The sequence below is a fragment of the Tursiops truncatus genome, chromosome 12 (genome assembly GCF_011762595.2).
Source record: "Tursiops truncatus isolate mTurTru1 chromosome 12, mTurTru1.mat.Y, whole genome shotgun sequence".
NCBI classification, from domain to species: Eukaryota; Metazoa; Chordata; class Mammalia; order Artiodactyla; family Delphinidae; genus Tursiops; species Tursiops truncatus.
In genome coordinates, this window is record NC_047045.1 from 33,833,305 (window position 1) to 33,853,340 (window position 20,036).

The following is a 20,036-nucleotide window of genomic DNA, read 5'->3' on the forward strand; positions in this document are numbered from 1 at the left end:
TAAATATAAAGATGAATATTTATAGATAAATCTTTCAGATGATACATGCTACTTTTTAATATAACTTTATGACTCTGGACGTAAAATGCTGCTTTAGCATTTTTAAGGCTTCTGGAACTTTACTTAGTCTTTTAGTATTTAAACATCTCTTTTGTTTTTAATTAAAAAACGTTTTTTAGATCTTAAATTTTAGACCCTGCATCAGAATGAGATTATATTTTGTTAAATAACTGAAAGGTTTATGAACTTTTATTGGTAAATATAAAGAGTAGAAATATGATATATTCCTTCATCTTTAATAATTTATGATATAATTATCCTTTCTGAAATCAAGGATACAACATTCCTACATTTTACTTGACTACAGGACTTAATTCCTAGAAATAATATTTTTATAAATGACTATTTTGATAGCCCCATTCTGTCTATAAGTAAAATAACCAATTCAAAGGTTTGAAAAATTTGGACAGTTATATATTTTCCCACAATATTCAGGATGGCTATATCTACTGACTTGCTAAATCAAATATCTTTTGCACTGGTGTGACTGAAAATTAAGTCTAAGTACACTTTTTATGTTATGACCCTTATTACAATGTCAAAATGAGTTTTGGAATCAAATCCAAAGAACTAATCAGAGATGAAAATTATTAACTCTTCAATTTTTATTTTTACTATAATTTATCAATAAGTGTGATATTTGGTTAGTTAATGCTTCAAATGAGTCCAAAAATAATAGAAGAAATTTAGATTGTCTAGTTAGAACCTCAAATCATCCATATGTAGTGGTTTTCTTTCACTTATAGCTCAGTATTAAAATAAAACACATACATTAATCTCTTGACGGCATGCGGTAGTCTGTCACCCTTTTCTCTCTGTATCCTGTTCATATGATTTACCTGGGCCATGTCTCTATGTACAATTATTTTATAAGCATTCTGGTTTTTTTTAAAGGACATGGGAATTTACTTTTGTAAAATCACCTTTACTTTTATTATAAATAACTAGTTTAGCTGAATTTTTCACATATCGACCAGCTCTCAATTTCTATGGACTTCTATGACCTTCTAAAACATTAGAAAAAGGAAGTCAACGTATCTTTTGGTGCTGAAGCAGATAAACTATTATATTGGAAAGAAACAACTGTGTTGATATGACATGAGCATTCTTAGTCACATTCGCCCATGTTGTCACACTGTCTCCACAAATCTTCCATAATGAAATTCAGATTCTCTAGCTAAGCAGAGGAGGCACTTCAGGATCTGTCTCTGTCCACCACTGTAGTTTTATCTTCTGCTTCTCCCCAGTTTGCACCTGTACTCTAACCACACTAAATTACTTTTAATTTTCCAAGGTCAGCCAGCTTTTTAAAATCCTCCTCCCATTTGACCTGAGCAAACTTTGTCCATTTTTCTACCTGGCAAACTCCCACTAGTCATTTTAGATTAGGCATTCAAGACTAGGCATCAACTTGCCAAGAAAGCTTTACCTAATCAATAGGTATGACGAATCTGGGTACAGGGCACGCTATTTCCACAAGGTGGTGTTAGGTTTTTATTTTCTATTCCAATGAAAAAAATATGACCTGACCTGTATATCTCATTTTTGTTAGACTTAGCTGATTTCAGAAACTATCATCATTCCAAAAACATTTGCTCCCCCTTTGAGAAAGTTGGGAATGTGTCTTGTCCATTTCAAACAACATTCATCCTTTTCTCTGGAAGCATTTGCACATCACCATTCTCCCTTAGCACACTATTTTATTCATATGTGTTTATTTCTTTTTTTAATTTAATTTCTTTTTAATTATTTTTATTTAAAAAAAAATTTTATTGGAGTATAGTTGATTTGCAATGTTGTATTAGTTTCAGGTGTACGGCAAAGTGAATCAGTTATACATGTACATATGTCCACTCTTTTTTAGATCTTTTCCCATATAGGCCATCACAGAGTATTGAGTAGAGTTCCCTGTGCTATACAGTAGGTCCTTATTAGTTATCCATTTTATATATAGTAGTGTGTATATGTCAATCCCAGTCTCCCAATTTATCCCTCCCCTCCCTTACCCCTGGTAACCATAAGTTTGTTTTCTACATCAGTAACTCTATTTCTGTTTTGTAGATAAGTTCATTTGCGTGTGGGTGCCTCTCTCCCTATTAGACTCTTACTTCCTTTAAGAAAGTAATTTTGATTTGTATTGCCAAGGTCTCAGACAGTGTCTGTTGGCGTAAGATCTTTCTTTCCTTCTTTCTTCCTTTCACCCTTGTCCCCTCCCTCCCTCTTTCTTTCCCTTTCTTTCTTTCTTTCTTTTTCTTTCTTTCCTTCCTTCTTCTCTTCTTTCTTTCTTCCTTCCTTTTCTTTCTTTTTCTTTCTTTCTTTTCTTTCTTTCTTTCTTTCTTTCTTTCTTTCTTTCTTTCTTTCTTTCTTTCTTTCTTTCTGTCTTTTTTCCCTTCCTCCCTTCCTTTTCTTTCTCTCTCTCTCTTTCTATTAAATAATGAAGTTGATTCCAGTAACTTATTTAGAAAAGTCTATCATAAAGAATAAAAAAGAACTATTTTTCCATACAATTCAAAAGAACTATGTTTATAAAGTAAATAATAATGGGTTTATTAGAAGTGATCCATTTTATTTACTGTGATCAATTAGGTTCTTGGGCTCAATTCTCTTTCATTTTTCCTGAGAAAAATATTTTATTTTGTTGGGCTATATGGTTTGTTTAATACCTTACTTAATTTATTAAAATTAGCTGTGAAATATTCCTAGATTTTCTTATAAGATCTGCATGAAAACATACAGAAATTCACAGTTTATACTTATAATTGTGTCTTTAACTGAAATTTTTAAAATTTTAAAAACAAAGTAAACATTTCAAAACTTATTCATTTACTCAACAATTATTTACTGAGAACCAAACATGAAATGAATTGTATTTACGTGTTGGAGGAAAGCAGGATATATTATTCACGACTCCAGCCCCAAAATACTTTATCATCTCTTTTCGTTTCTCTTTCTCCATTTCTTTTTTCTTTCTTTAATTTATAATATTCTAGTATTTTGTAAAAGAGCAAATTAAAATTTCTATCTTTATCTGAATAGGCAGGCAGATAAAATATACACAAAGTCTAGTTGAAAATGAGGTTTTTGTTTAACATTTATGAATAACTAATATATTACCATGTCAAGTCTTACCTCCAATGATGATGATGATGATAAAATTAGTGATAATTATTATTATTATTTAAAGATGAAAATAAAATATCTCTTACAGCACATATTTTGTAAGATATTAATGGAACAAATAGGTCTATAATGACTATAGTCTATAATGACTATAATGTTGTTATATTTCCAAGTTTTTTGATAACTAAGAGTAGCATAAGAATGTAATATTTTTAAATGAGGGTAGGTTTAAAACTGAAAACAGAAGATAATGCTGAAATATGTAGACCTTATAAAAATCCCCAAATTGTAAATTGCATTCCTTTCCAATAACCACAAGATGGTGTATTACAATTTTTAAAATACTTAATGGTTTTAATTTTGATGCAAATATTAATGCATCAAGGATATATTGCTTTTCATTTATTCAGACTTGTAAACTAAGTAGGTATTTATTTTTTGATGGTTTTCACAGTATGACCTGACCATTTGGAAAGATACTCAAAATGTTTTTCTTTTCCGAATGTATCTGAAGAAGTATCTAACCAACATGTGGATTTTCTAATTGATTTTCTTTGTGCCTTAACTTTTCCCTGATTTAAAAAATATTATTACTTAAGGTTTATTCAGTAAGCAATCCAAGAAACTTCTGTACATCTTAGGCAATTAGAGCATTTCAGGTTATGTGGCTTTGTTTGAAAGGTCCTGTGTTCACCTTGTAAATCTTACTTGTAACAGAAAAAAAGCTGCTTAATATACAGAATTTTATTTTTTCTGGTAATATATTATCTTTATGATTATACATTGGTTTTGTAAGCATGAGTTATAAATGATTGTAATAATTTTAATTTTTATAAAAATCTTTTATGACATAATTATGGTTTATTAATTTTTTGGAATTATTCATCATTTCTTACATATTTGAATATGTCTTCTTTTAAAAGGTATAAATAATTCTGCCCTCTTGATTTCCAACAAAAGTAGCAATATAATTTACATAGTTGGATCTTTTGTTTTTATCTGATATGTATATAGAAATATTTTCTTTTCCATGTAATTGAAAATGGATTTGCCTGTACAAATTGTTTCTTCTTGAACATCAGGTTGAACATGAATCTTTGAGTTTCTTGATATGAAAAACTTAATAACAAAATATCCCTTTCTTATTACTTAAGTATAAACAAAATGTAGTAAATATGCCTGAGAAATAAAAATATAAAAATTATTGCTCAGATATTGAATTTCTAAGCTATGTGTCCTGTCTTGGATACATATTTTTTGTTCTAACGTCCCTCTAAGATGATTGAAGTACATTTTAAGAACTACTTAGTATGGTTGTTTTTCAGGATATAGTCCATTGTAGTCTACATAGTTGTTTGCATTATAGAACACTGGTAAATCTTATCAAAGATAATCTCTAAGTAATACAATAATTTCCCATCACTGAAAACTAAAAAAAAAATTTGAGGACACATGGAATATTCTTCAGTGTATAGTTGAATAACAAATGTAAAAGGCAGTTTTAACTCACAGTAGAAGAACAAATAAATGAAACAATGCAATCTGAGGAATAAGAAGAAAATCAGATTGGCTTAGTTTAAACCTGCAAGACTTACTTCACTCTGTATGACAGACTCTAGGTCCATCCACCTCACTACAAATAACTCAATTTCGTTTCTTTTTATGGCTGAGTAATATTACACTGTATATATGTGCCACATCTTCTTTATCCATTCATCTGTCAATGGACACTTATATATGGAATCTTAAAAAAAAAAAAAAAGGTTATGAAGAACCTAGGGGCAGGACAGAAATAAAGACTCAGACATAGAAAATGGACTTGAGGACACGGGGAGGGGGAAGGGTAAGCTGGGATGAAGTGAGAGAGTTGCATGGACTTATATACACTACCAAATGTAAAACAGATAGCTAGTGGGAAGCAGCCGCATAGCACAGGGAGATCAGCTCCATGCTTTGTGACCACCTAGAGGGGTGGGACAGGGAGGGTGGGAGGGAGATGCAAGAGGGAGGGGATATGGGGATATATGTATATGTATATCTGATTCACTTTGTTATAAAGCAGAAACTAACACACCATTGGAAAGCAATTATACTCCAATAAAGATGTTAAAAAAAAAAATCCTGCAAGACTAGAGATTCTGGGTGAAAGATTATTCACAAGGAAAACACTTTTCAAAGCTGGCTGAATCTGTATTTCATGGAACCAGAAGAATGAAAAGAAGTTGTTCACAGTTCCTTATGCAGAAATTGCTTCCAGAATGCTGAAGAATTAGTTCTAACAGGAGTAATGCTTTGTAAAAGAAATCATTTATTGGATAAGATATAGGAATGCAAACATTGTCATAAGTCATCAGTAAAGATTTTATTCCAATATTTACATTTTCCAAATAATGCCTATTTACAAACCACAGTATATTTGTGCTTTTCATATATGGGATTTTTATTTAATATATGGAATTTTAATTTAATGTATAGAATTTTAACTGCATTTAGCTGTTCAGAAGTTAAAGTTATGAGTACTTTTTTTTTTCAACATTATTATTGGAGTATAATTGCCTTACAATGGTGTGCTAGCCTCTGCTCTACAACAAAGTGAATCAGCCATACTACACATATGCTCCCACATCTCCTCCCTCCCGCGTCTCCCCCTCTCCCCCCTCCCCATTCCACCCCTCCAGGTGGTCACAAAGCACCAAGCTGATCTCCCTGTGCCACGCGGCTGCCTCCCACCAGCCATCCACTCTACGCTTGGTAGTGCATATATGTCCATGCCACTCTCTCACTCCGTCACAGCCCACCCCTCCCCCTCCCCATATCCCCTAGTCCATTCTCTAGTAGGTCTGTGTCTTTATTCCCTTCTTGCCCCTAGGTTCTTCATGACCTTTTCTTTTTTTCTTAAATTCCATATATATGTGTTAGCATACGGTATTTGTTTTTCTCTTTCTGACTTACTTCACTCTGTATGACAGACTCTAGGTCCATCCACCTCACTACAAATAACTCAATTTCGTTTCTTTTTATGGCTGAGTAATATTCCATTGTATATATGTGCCACATCTTCTTTATGCATTCATCTGTTGATGGACACTTCAGTTGCTTCCATGTCCTGGCTATTGTAAATAGAGCTGCAATGAACATTTTGGTTCATGCTGAGTACATTTTTAATATAATAAAATTTAGCTATGAAGCATGCTGATATTTAGAAGTTAAAAGTTGCAAATAAACTTTGGACAAATAGTGTATTTTGTATTGTTTTTATGTTACTGCCTTTCTCTGAGAGCAGAGTATCTCTCAATTTCCACTAATAACCTACATAGGGACTAACTGGATGGGTCTTAAAAATGATTTTACATATAAATATAAAATCATACTTCAAAATGAGATGCTAATCTTCATTTTACTCACTAAATAGTTGCAAGTAGTTGCAAATCAGCAAAAAGATTTTTATGTCATTCATTTATGATAACTCATCCTCTTTTTATGCCCATAAATAAGGTTTTAAAATAAGATTGTAGCTGATTTTCATAACTGGCTTTAGAATTTCTAAAGTGTAATATCTCATTTGAGTACGAAGTTACTCTGAGAGCTATGCAAAGATTATTATCCATATTGTGCAGATGAGGATAAGTATCTCAAGTGTCAAGTGTGTTTCCCAAGGTCAAAGATGCCTAGACTAACTCTATTTACACTATATCACACTACACAAAGTGGAGGTAGAATATTTAACTATTTTTCTTGACAGTTTTTCTCTCTGATGTTCTGTTGACAAGATGTGTGCAGTAGGAGTTTGAATTAGATAGACAGATTATGGGCTTTGATCATGAGCCCTGTATAGTCATTTCATTTTCCTGGACATTAAGCATGAGTTTTGAAATAAAAAAGACTTGGGATCATTCTTCAAGTATGTTCAATCTTGGATAAAATTACTTAACTTTTTCTATAAATCTTTTAAAATAAATAAATGAATGGGTTACAAATACACCACAAATGAAAATGTTTTTGAAATTAATCTAGGTTATATACATAGTTTTTTGCATGTGTCTGGCATATAATAAGCAGCTGTTGTTATAATATAATTATCATTTTTATTTCTAAAGCTGTTATATTTTAACTGCTGCACCTTAAAGGAAAGAGAGCTCTCCTGGAATTAAACATTAGTTATTTGGATGTTATACACTTTGTTGAAAAATTGTTATTATTATGACTGCTAGCAAGAATATGATGATTAACACTACTTTTTCTTAAAATTGACTTCACAGCTGTATCAACTAAAGTGGTATTGAAGCTTGTCAGACCTTATATATTGATATTTCTGGCTCAAGTAGGGAAAGTGTGAAAATGCATAATGACGCCCCGTTTTTCTCCATCTCATTGTATTTGCAAAATGCACTATAATGATATTCAGTAACTGTTTCTGTAAGAGTTAAGGTTTCTGAGAATATTTTAATCTTTGGTTATGCTTATCATTGTAAAATAATCCAGGCTAAAGAGTAGGATGCTTTGTCATTTTATCTATTGAGAAAAAATAATTTAGCCCCCTAATTTTTTTCTGATTTATTATTTAGTGTTCAAAAAATTACCATTTATTAAGAGGAGAGTCCAGGTAGAAGCCTCAGCTGAAATTCAAATCACTGTTAATGAGGCAGGCTAATATAATAACACACTTACAGAATGGAAGTCAAGAGAATAGTGTTCCTCTTTTAGCTCGGTTACCAGTTATATGCATACCCGTCTGACTGCACAGCTTATCTAAATAATATAATTTTTTTAAAAGAGAGGTGCTGTAAAACTGAATGTCAAGATCAAAGTTGCTATATAAATATAATTGTGACATAAGTGTCTTAACTAGTCATTTTTCATCTCTCATTGCTTCACTGTTACATTCATATAGCCTTAGGTAAATTCATACTTCTGATGTATAGCATTAGCTATTTGATATTTTTAAAAGACTGCCAATTAAAGAGTACAAATCAAAAGGAACGGGCCATGTTAAATGACATTTATCTTCCTCATTCAATGCACCAACATTAATATAAAATATTGCATATTACATCAGATATACTTTTTATTTCCTTTTAGTTATTATTTAGTTAATTTAATTATTATCTAATGTGGAATAATCTTCTGCAGGGATTAATTACAGTGACTGTTTGGACTTGTCTCTACTACATGTGATCTGGAATTCTTGGTCAAATGGCCTACAGCATCAGAAATTAATTAGAAAATGTCTGAGAATGAACGAGGTATCCGTAATCAGTTAAATAATTTAAATGACAAACAAAACAAAACAGTTTGGTTGATATACGCTAGTACATATTAGGACATTGCACCACAAAATCTGTTAGAAGCAGCTTAAAGATGTTTTAATAGGGCTTCAGATAGAAACTGTATGCAAAAATGGTTGGAAATTATTCTGAATGAATATTGGAATATCATTTAGTTAATTTTATACCATCAAAGAATAGGACAGCAAGATGTATAAAACAGTTTCCTCCTTAAAAAATATATACTAAATAGAGACCTGATAGTAGCATGTAATATTTATGATTATTTCTCTTTCAATTGATAAATGACTATATATTCAACATGAAAGTGATGAGCTTCAAAGTTAAAAAAATTAAACTGGTTATTTTTCATCAGTGGCTGTTTTTTTAAAAAAAGACATTGCTAAATATAAAGATTTTAACTTAAAAATGAAATTTAAATATATCAGTGTTCAATGTGGAGCATGTTTACAACTAGATTTCTAATATTAAAACAATTTATGTACTTCTCAAAGTGCTGTCACATCATGTTATCATATAAACATATCTGTAAATTAGAAAGTTAAGCTGTTAAGAATAAATTATTCTATTACACCAAGAATGATATTCTTGAGAACATTTATCTGCAGACTATTTATGTGTTTTCTTATACTTAAAATTAAAAAAGAAAATAGCTTGTTTAAAAGGCAATGTATATATAGCCAAATTCATATTTTTAAGATTTCCAGACCTTCATTGTTTCAATTAGAGATGTGTAAATACAGGTTGCCTCATTAAATATAGTGAATTTTATAATGAGTTTAATAATTTAAATGCAATTATACATGCTAACAGCTCAAAGATTTAAATTTTCATTTTCAGGAATCTTCTATTTGGTTAGTGCCACCCTACCATCCAGACACTGTTTAGTAAACTTTTGAAACTTACTAAAAGAGGTTTTTAATAATGGTTAGTATCTTTGCACCTTTCTTTTTTCTTTTTGTAGTCTGTTATATTGTGCAGAAACATTTTTGTTGTTGTTTTCACCCTAAGAAACTTTATTTAATGACACAATTCGTGTGTTTCTATCTCTAAGAAGTAATTTGAAAAGCATGGTAGTTTTCTTTCTCTCCCTCCCTCCCTTCCTTCCTTCCTCTCTCTCCCTCTCTCTCTTTTATTCTTTCTTCTTCCCCTTCTCCCTCCTCCTCATCTTCTTTCTTCTTCATTATAACCCAGGAAATTTCCTGTCAAGCGCATTTGGGTTTTTCAAAACCTTATTTCATAGTTCAGTAAAAAAGACATTTTAAAAATTCTGATCATGATATGAAGTAGGAAAGATAATTTGTCTCTATCAAATGACAACAAGTTAGAACTTTAAAAATCAGACAGTAATTTTTTGGCAACATACAACACAGGGAAACAACTATATTTCACAATCATCTCTATAGTTTCAACTTTAGATTCTTACATAGATCAAGATATGGAATTTACATTCTAAAGCTTAAAAAAGAGAAAAGAATATGTATTTGCCCTAATGCCACAAGTGAACTGTACTTTATGGTATCATTAATTTTTAAAATTTGTCATGTTGATTCCAAACTCTTGCTCAAATCTAAAGGTTTTCATAGTTTTGTGAAGGATTAGAAATATTATACAAGTGAGAAAAGAACCTATTGTCATATGGTGACTTTATTAGAACCTAAGATAAAACAATTTTTTAGGTAAACTTACATTGATAGATCAAAAAAGAACTGGCAAAATTCAGCTTATTCAGAGAAAAAATTAACAAAAGTGATGAATGACATTATATAATCAAGGCTACTGATTGCTTAAAGGTTTCTTGATTAAAATTTTCACTTTCTAATGGCTTTGTAAAATAGAGAAAGCCTAAAATAGTAATGGTGGGGTTACATGTTTATAATTTTCATAGCTTCTAAATTTGTAAATATTATTTACTTAAGATAAGTTTAAATTATAAAAGATAAAAGTATTGCGATCTTTGGGGCAGGGATTTTACCTATGTTTTATGTTAATCAGCATTATAAAATTTACATTACATAAAATTGCTTAAAAGAGTTTAAATGTCTTTATTTGTAGTCTGAAGTTAAGTACAGGATACTAATACAGTTTACTTTTTAACTTACTGGAAATAAAATTGAGTCATTTCATAGCTGAATGGGTATGTATATTTATAAGATTTTTTTTTCTAAGAAAATCAGTTGTTTAGATCACTGTCTTACTATGGACAAAACAATATTTCTATTCTATCACTTTTTTAAATTAGTATAATCAAAATGTCTAAAACTTCAGCTTGCCAAAGACAGTGTTATAAATTATTTAACATTTAGAAAATCTATTTGTTTTAAATGAAGGCTTATTTCAAACAATTCAGCATTAGCCATGTCCTATAACATGTTAAAGTGTCGATGGCATCAAGTTCTGACCTTGTTACATTACCTAATCAATTCTTCTGTTAAATGTTTCAACAGAGAACCAAGACTAAGTTACCTCAAGACTATGTATTCCTCCCTCTTTTGGAGTCAGATTTTTCCATTTCTACAGTGTTGTCATCATCACCATCTTCATCATCATTATCATCATGTTCTTAATAAGTACATCTAATAGTAGGTATTAAGCAACAAGAAACACTGTGTCCCTATACTGGCTGTCAGGTGTCATATAGATCCTTTAATAGAAATAGAATTCATGGATTTCGGAACTGTATTATTTAAAACATAATAAATAACGCATAGAAATAACTCCATAGTTAATGGGGAATTCATGTGTAGCACATAATCATCTCCCATTACAAGTACTAATAAATTAATATTTTTACTAATTTAATGTTATTAAAGTTTTATCTGATTAATTAGATCACTTGTACACAACGCATTTTACTAAGCTTCTGAAGAAAAACCTTTTTAAGCTTTTTTTAAGCAATTGAATTAGAAACATTAAAAAATAATTAAAATGTTAGGGTCATGTATGGCTATTGTTAATTCAGTCAACATTTAAAGAACATGTGTGTACAAGTCAGTGCCATGAGCACTTAATCTCTGCTCTTTACAATTCAGTGAGAGGGATGCATACACCTAGAGGCCAGAAAGAGAAACATGATAATGAATGAAAAATATTGAATTGAGTGAAAATAATGAGGCTGATCAATTGGAAAGTGATTCCTGAATAAGTTAAAATTTGAGTCATGTCTGGAGGTAAGGGATAAAGCTGGATTGATGTGAAAGATGAAGGAACTCTGCTAGGTAACAGAGCAAGGAGAAGCAAAGTAGAAAAAACTTGGAGGTCCAAAGAGAAGAGTGTGTGTAGAGAAAAAAGGAAAAGGTTGGGGGAAGAGATGAGGTAGAGCTGACTCAGAGAGGTCATGATAGAAAAAAGAGGACAATTGGATTTTACCTGTTTCTTGGACAAAAAAAATACTATTAATAACCGGTGTTTAAAACAGTAGATTATCTGATAATGGTGAGCTTTTTGAGAATGGCCTAGACATAGAGGTGGGAAGATCGCTAAGGAAACTGTTCAGGAATCCATAAAAGAAAAATGAGAATATAGCCAGGAATGTACAAGAAGTTATTAGGGCAGGGTCAAAATCACAAAATTTGGTATCAGAATATCTTGCTGGAGGTGTAGGTGTGAGCTGCAGAAAGTGACTTATCTTTTCTCTGAATCCGTTTTCTCTGTTGTACAGATGCCCACCTTAATTCAGTATTAGTTTGTGTCACAGAGGTGATGTATACAAAGTATTTTTTAAAAATATAAGGCATGTATATGGTATTAAATATTTTTATCCTGTATTATTTTGGAATTAGCCTAAGCTGATAAACAACAAAGAAGCAATACCAAAAGCAAAAAACTAAGTCTTCACGTGTATATTTAATTAGGTTTATTTCATTATGTTTCCATATCACTTTTTGGAATTTTGTAAATTTTTCATACTTGTCCACATTTTTAGTTGTTGTCCACATTTTTAGTTCTTGCACAGAAAGAGCCTAAGTCTTAGACCATCTGAATGTCAACAACAATGTGAAACTGGTTCATGAATCTGATTTATGTGTACCTAACACACGTATCTCAATTAGCTGGGGAGGGAGACTAACAAATTTTTGTTTCACGTTTTGACTCTGTAATAGGAATTTGAGGAGTGTGTAATAATGAGCCCCAGATATACAGAATTTCTGGCAAATCTATTGCCAATAAAACAGGAATTTAGAAAAAAATTATGTATAGGGTCATTTTTTTCTTCATGGAATAAATTATTTATCAGCTCTCAGTTATCAAGCTGATGGTGACAAAGAAGTTAATATGTGTGCATGGATTTTTAATGTGATACAATGTCATTTCATGATTAGCTCATACGTGTTTGTAATCATCATCGATAGTTTTACAGGCAGAATCACAAAATGATACAATGAATAGCAGAAATTATTTTCCATATTTTATGTCTAAATGTGTGAGTACTATTTTTGTTCTGTTATGAAATGCATGATGAAGAATCCACGTTTAAAGAAAATTTTCATATCTCATGTTGTGATCTAAAAACCAGTTCATTTTTTTCTAATTTTTTAAAATAGCAAAAATGGATTTCTGGTAACCAATTTGTGTATATGTGCTTATATTTAAATTTTAAGGTCGATTTATATCTTATAATGTTAATTTTATATCTGAAAATCTTATTCAACATATATGTAATGTATGCATTCCTAGTTGGCAGTTCACTTCATTATCAGGTGGAGATTTTCTTTAAACTTGCCCACTCTGATAAAATATTTTAATTATCATGATTTGTATGTTAAAATTGTAATAATTTGTTATAATTTTCATAATGGAGTTTTTCAAAACTTCAAGGCTGCTATGTTGACAAGTCTTTGAGAACGATTTTAATATTGTTTCAGGACCGTTGCCATGGATCTGTTTTGTAATATTTCGTTTTCTGTGTTATCCTGTAGAGGTCCTTCTGTAGTGCCATGGTAGAGGAACTGAGGATGTCCCTGAAGTGCCAGCGTCGGGTAAAACACAAGCCACAGGCCCCAGTTATTGTGAAAACAGAAGAAGTTATCAACATGCACACATTTAACGACAGAAGGTTGCCAGGTAAAGAAACCATGGCATAAAGCTGGGAGGCCAAACACCCAAGCACAAACTGTCGTCTGTTTTTCCAAACAATTTAGCGAGAATGTTTCCTGTGGAAATATGCAACCTGTGCAAAATAAAATGAGTTACCTCATGCCACTGTGTCTATGAACTAGAGACTCTGTGATCTAAGCAGTTGCAGTGATCAGACTTGAGTTACAGGCATCATGGAGAACCAAGTTACACGGGGTTAAACTGTTTATCATGGGTTCCTCCCTTCTTCTGAGTGAATGTTACGTACGCATTTGTGGCTGGTTTCAAATGCAGTTCAGTAAGAAATTACAGGTTCCTTTTGAGGCCCAACTGTTGCCAGGAGATGGAGCATAATTGCCCCAAGGGTAACGAGGTAAAAAAATCATTAAGAATAAAAATACTTGGAATCAGCAAAAACTGTAGTGTTGCAAGAAACAATACAGTCTTCTGAACATCCAGATAAGAGGGTAGTGATGTTACTAGCCCCCAACTACTCAGTATAATGATCATCTGAATTGACAATACGTGTTTATAAGATGTGATAAAAATGTAATGCAAAACAAATCTGACTTTCATGGCAAGTGGAATATGAAGCAGATTTTCATCAGTGTTTTTCTTTCTTTCTTTTTGTTTTTTCGACAGTCTGTGTCACTGATTGAGATAGAAATGTCAATTACCAAGGAAATAATGTTTTCTCTTATATTCACCATGGCAGGAGATTTAACATGTAACTCTATCAAATCCCTACCTATTCCCCAGACACCCTTTCCCCACTCCCGCACCGAGAAAAAAAACAACAGTTGGTTCAGAGATTCTGAATCAAAAAGGATGATGTTTTGCAATCTTTGTCTTAAGTTGTAAAAGAGGGCTGAGTGTTGATAGTTCTGTGGAAGACTGAAACTTTCATTCTAACATTCAGATATGTTAATCCAAACCCTCCTTCCTGCTATAAATGAACTTGATGGAGCCTGGGCAGATCTCAGTGAAAGGATAAAGGGGACTGGTCATCTAAAGAAAAGTACGTGTGGTGAACTTTGACGTGGACTGCATTTATCAATACAGTCACAATGTTAAATGAACAAAATTCTTGAGCAGTTTTTTTCAAAAAAATGTTCAGGTTTATTTGTGGAAATGCAAGATTTCTATGAAAATAGTTTTTGTATGGAAATTTTTGTAATACTTTTTATCAACAAAATAAGAACATGCGTTCCTGTCAGGGGTGTGATGTCAAGCATGAATGGTAGTGCGTGTGCACCACCAACGTTTGGTGAAAACTATTTTTATCAAGAAAAAAAGGAATCATAGAAGAGAAATATTTTCAAGTTAGATAATATAAAAGCTAGGTGCACTACCACCACTGCTTACCATGCCACACCCCTGGTTTCCACGAGGCTGATAACATACTGTAACGAACAATTGTGTGTAAAATGGTAAAAGACACAGAACTCTTGACAACATTGTGATAACAGTTGAGTGCACACAGTTTGCTGTTTGAATCCAATGCACAAAATTTAAAAAAATCATTAAAATTATGTCCATTTTACTTTCATCTTTGACTTTCATTTTTCTCTTGTATGGGTAAAGGAATACACAATATGCTCCTTGCATGAAGGGAAGTATACAGGTCATCAAGGATGGCCACTTCCCAACTACCTGGAGAAAAGAAGAAAAAAGCTCAGGCCATGAGCTATTCAGATGTAAGAAAAGCTGGACTGGGATATAAAATGTAATCTTCAGGCTTAGTGCAGTTCAAATGAGAAAACTAGCAGTTCTAGAGGCTATAGTCATGATCTTACCTCTTCTGTGAGTGGATATTGACTATGTCAATAGGGTTGTGTGAGACTGTATAGTGATTGCTGATATTATATTTGAAGTTCAACTGATGTCCAATTTAAGAATTAATTGTGCATTGATAATATAATTCAATGAAGGGAGAGGAAAAGATAGGCTCAATATCAACAATAAGTTAAAAAAAAAAACACAAAAAACTTCATTCTGTCCCAAAATTTAACTTTAGGGAGTTATATAAGTCACTATTACAAATCTCAGCATTGGTTTTTTTTTTTTTTTTTTTTTTTTTTTAGTGGTAAATAACCTCAAATAACATAGCTTATAAAAATGTTTAGATTTTGGTCAATATTAAGCTTTTCCTCAATCAGATTCTAATCAGATTTTAAAGAACTTCTAAATTCAGTTCTTCATTATATTAAACAACCTTAATAATTGGCAGAAAATGACAACTTTAATTATTTTTAAATAGTCAGGAAATAACTATTTAGATCTTTGGTATGATTTGATAATAATTTTATTTAAGTATTAAGTTAACAAATTTCAAAATGTATTAAAAAACCTGTTGTATTTTAACTCCAAAGGTAGTTTAGACCATATAAATGATGTGTAATATTTAACTTTTATCCACTTCCTAAAAGGTTCCTGCATTATTACCAAAACAGATACTGCCCTACTCATTGGGTGCTTATGTGTATATGAAGTACTATTCTTAATTTTAATAAAATCTTGATTACTTTCAAAATAATTTCAACCAGTAAAAGAATGTCTCCTCTCTCTGGAAAGGCAATATATTGGAGTAAGATTATTCTCCAGTATCTAACACTCAAATTATAAAAAGAAGAGGAAGAGAATGCCTATTCTAGTCGACAATGTAACCTGATGACTCCAGGTAATCAATGGAGACACATATACCACAAATAAATAACTCTAGCCAGTATGGAACACCGAGGGGGTATATTTACACATGCCACAATTAAATAACCCTAACCAGATGAAAGTATCAAGGATTTATATTCATTGTATTTCACAGCTAAGTAACCCTAACAACTATGAGAATACCAAGGAGATATATCCACACATTTACAAGAATAACCCTAACCATTATGGGAGCAGCAAGGGGACAGATTCTATTTTACAAATATGTAAAATGGATAAGGATATTTTATTAATTAAAATCTTTCAAATATTTTGCAATTCAGTTACATATTTTTAAGAATAAGTTCCTTGTTATTACTGAATGAGTATATGTACTAAACACTAATGATTTTAAAGTATTTTAGCACAATGCTTTTTAATGTTTGTTTATTATGAAATTTGCATATAGCAAATCATATACAATGCATATGTACAAGAGAATCATGGCATCTGGCTGTAGTGTGCACCAAGAATTGTTTGTCACTGGGAGTGGGCTATTCTATATATTCTGAAACTAGGCTTACTGTCACTCACCTCCAACTCTGAGGTGTAAATTTAAGCAGAATACTTTAATAGAGAGAAGAGAGTGCCCAGCTGTTTCCGGAAACAGAGCAGGAAAAAAATAATATGGGCCAGGCTCACCTAGGAATTTTGTCCTCAGTTTAAAAGATGGTAAATGGCAGTGAGAATTTGGTCATGACCGTCCTGAGTGTATCTGCAATTTGAGTCCTATTGCTCAATTTGAGTCCACGAGAGTGGCCCTTTGTGTCTGCAGCACAATCATTATTGTGAGATTCTTGCCATTTGAGGATCCCCTTAGGCTCTCTACCATGTAGGATCCCCTGTTGCCTTTAACAGATGTTCTCCCTTTTCTAGGTTTATCTCTAACTTTGGTGACTTCTAAAGAAGGATTACCCAAGAGGTCAACTTTTTGAGCTATTTCATGTGTAAAAATGCTTTTATTCTACTCTCATAAATAATTATTAGTTTTGCTGGGTGTAGAATTCTAAATTGAAAATAATTTTCTTAGATAAATTTGAAAGCATTTTTTCATTGTTTTCTTACTTCTAATTCACGCTGTACAAACGTGAAGCCATTCAGATCTCCAATTCTTGGTATGTGAATTTTTTTTTTTTTAAATTCTCTCTTAGGTTTGTTTGATCTTCTGCTTGTCCCCAGCATCCTGAGATACTGGAGCTACCAAACTGCTGAGTCTACATTTATTACCTTTGCTTTCCTATTTCTCATTTCTGTCATCTTTATATTCCAAGTATTGTATTGAGTTTTTCATTTCTGCCAAATTATTTTAATTTCTATGAGTTCTTGTTTTATGAATGTAATAATTTCTCTTATATCTCTGAAGACATTAATAGTAATCTTAGGACATTTCTTTCTCCCTGAAAAGACCTCAGTTTTCTCCCAGTTGTATTTTCCTATGTGCTTGTTTGGATTTCTATCTTCCATATTAGAGGTTTTCTTCAGATACTTGTTAATTCTGAGCAAACTGTTAATGATTAAGGGGACTAAAATCTGATTTGGAAGCTCTATGTGCACAGCACAGTAGGGGAGAATATTTACCTAATTAGAGCTTTACCATAGATTAGTCTAGAGGGACTATTTGCTGATGAATCCTTCAAAATGTCCCTATCTTTGGATCTTTCCTTTGATTACCCAGAAGAGTATCTTTTAATTTTCTGCCTGGAGATTAAGGCCCTGACTGCCAATGTTCTGCTAATCATAGGTTAAGCGCTCTTGAGATCTCTGCATTCTGCATTCAGAATGACTAAGGTCACTTAATCACCCTGTTTTAAATTTAGCAGTCAGGCTTTCAACTGGACCTGGCATCTTCTAGTCTGGAGTCCTTCATTTTTTCTCTTTTGAGAATAATTCCTTATCACTTTGATGAGGGGTGAAGAACAGCCTCAGAGGGGTGAGAAGAGGGAGGAGAATACAGGGATCCACTGTTTTCAAACTACATTCAATAGGTCCTCCTTGTTGTATTCTTCTCCTACACTATTAGTTATTAAGGCATATTGCACAGCTGGGTCTTGTGCCTTGGAAGATTCTGTGATATAATCTGATTGGTTCTCAACTTTTCACACCTCCTTGTTGTGTTCTTTCTCCTACACTATTGGTTATTAAGGCATATTGCACAGCTGGGTCCTGTGCCTTGGAAGATTCTGTGATATAATCTGATTGGTTCTCAGCTTTTCACACTGACCGCTTGGAATTCTATTTTTTCCAATCTGCTTGGTTAACTATCATTTGTTCATGTGCTTTCTCCTTCCAAAAATTTTGTTGAAATTTTCACCTCTCTTGTTCTTATTCTTGGAGTTTTATACATTTAAAACAACAACAACGACAACAACAACAAATACCTCTCTACTATAATTTTTATGGTTGAGTAGGGAGCAAAATTTGATGCATGCATTCAATCCTTCACTCTTATCTGGAACAAGAACCCTGTCTCTAAAGAAAATATTATGCAGAAATCCAACATAGGAGGCAAATAAAAACTAGAACTACTCTGGTTCTAATAGAGTAGAGACAGAACAGACCTTGCTTTTATAATTGTAAAGAATGTAATATTGTCAATGACTTCTTACCAAATATTTTTTCTAACTCGGTATGTAAAGGGGATACTTCCACAATAAAAAAGAATTTCACAAAATGGAGCCCAAGAATATTTTTGAAATGGGGAAGATTTCAGTGCCTGTCAAATCATGCTAAATTTGGAATCCAATGTAATTTATACCCTAAGGGCTTAGGTCTAATTCAAAACATTCCAACTTCATTTTGTAAAGCTCAAGACGTATGTGTTATAACGTAGATAAGGAACACTTTCTTAGTGAACCACGATGAACTGTAAGATTTTAAGAATTTTCTTTAATGTACTGCCTTACACTGTACCTTGCCTTCACATTTATTATGAGTGTAATTAAAAAAAAAAATTAAACAAGTATATCCCTGCCTCTTTACAAAGAAGAGTAGCTGTTTTCCTACATTACAACTAGAGATTTCTATAATATTATACCATCAAAAATATAACACTCTCAATTACCAGCCCAGTTAACCTTAAGGTCAATATGTAGAGTTTAATATCTAATCCAATATCATTGGATTTGATATATACACTGAAAAATCTAAAATCATAAATCCCCCTCACCTTGGACAAAATTCATGTTAAAAGGGGAAATAAAAGACACACTACACACATGCTCCTTCTATAATATTTTAAGTTATTTTTTAACATGTATCTTGTAGCTCAGCTCCTAATCTAAGGTTTTCATATAGCTTAGGATAAATGCCATAGCTCCAGCCACTATAATCACATTTCCACCAGGAGGAAGAACAAAAAGAAATTAAAAGGGTCTTGCTCCTTCCTTGTAAGGACACATAACACAAGTTGCACATTATGTTGGTCAGAAATAATGATATGGCTACACTTAGCTCTAAGGTAGAACAGGAAATGTAGACTTTAATTTGGGCAGCCATATGCCCCCTAAAAATCAGGTGTTCTATTACTAAAAAAATGTATGAAAAATTGGGGGGAACAAATTGCAATCTCTGCCCTCCCGGTATTTCTGGTCTCTCACCCCAACCCACTAAACCCTACCTTGTTCTATTCACTCCCTATTTTGTTCATTTACCACCTGTTTGCCATCTACCACTACCGTTTTCTTTTTATCCGATTCTCCCATATCTTACTGTTTTTCTTTACATTTCTTATATTTTTCCCTAATGGAAACCTGGATTTTCCCTTATGACAATATTTGTCTTGAAATTCAA

The 20,036-nt window shown here is 32.1% G+C and overlaps 1 protein-coding gene across 1 annotated transcript in view; it reads left to right on the top strand.

The window, feature by feature from the left end:
- The window catches only part of GRIK2 (glutamate ionotropic receptor kainate type subunit 2), a 1,042,171-nt gene extending 1,026,089 nt beyond the window's left edge, over positions 1 to 16,082 (top strand). Inside the window, exon 25 of the mRNA XM_073789463.1 lies at positions 13,385 to 16,082. Coding sequence (XP_073645564.1) covers positions 13,385 to 13,549 — 165 coding nt within the window. The 3' untranslated portion in view covers positions 13,550 to 16,082. The remainder of the gene's footprint in view (positions 1 to 13,384) is intronic.
- Positions 16,083 to 20,036: the final 3,954 nt, after the last annotated feature.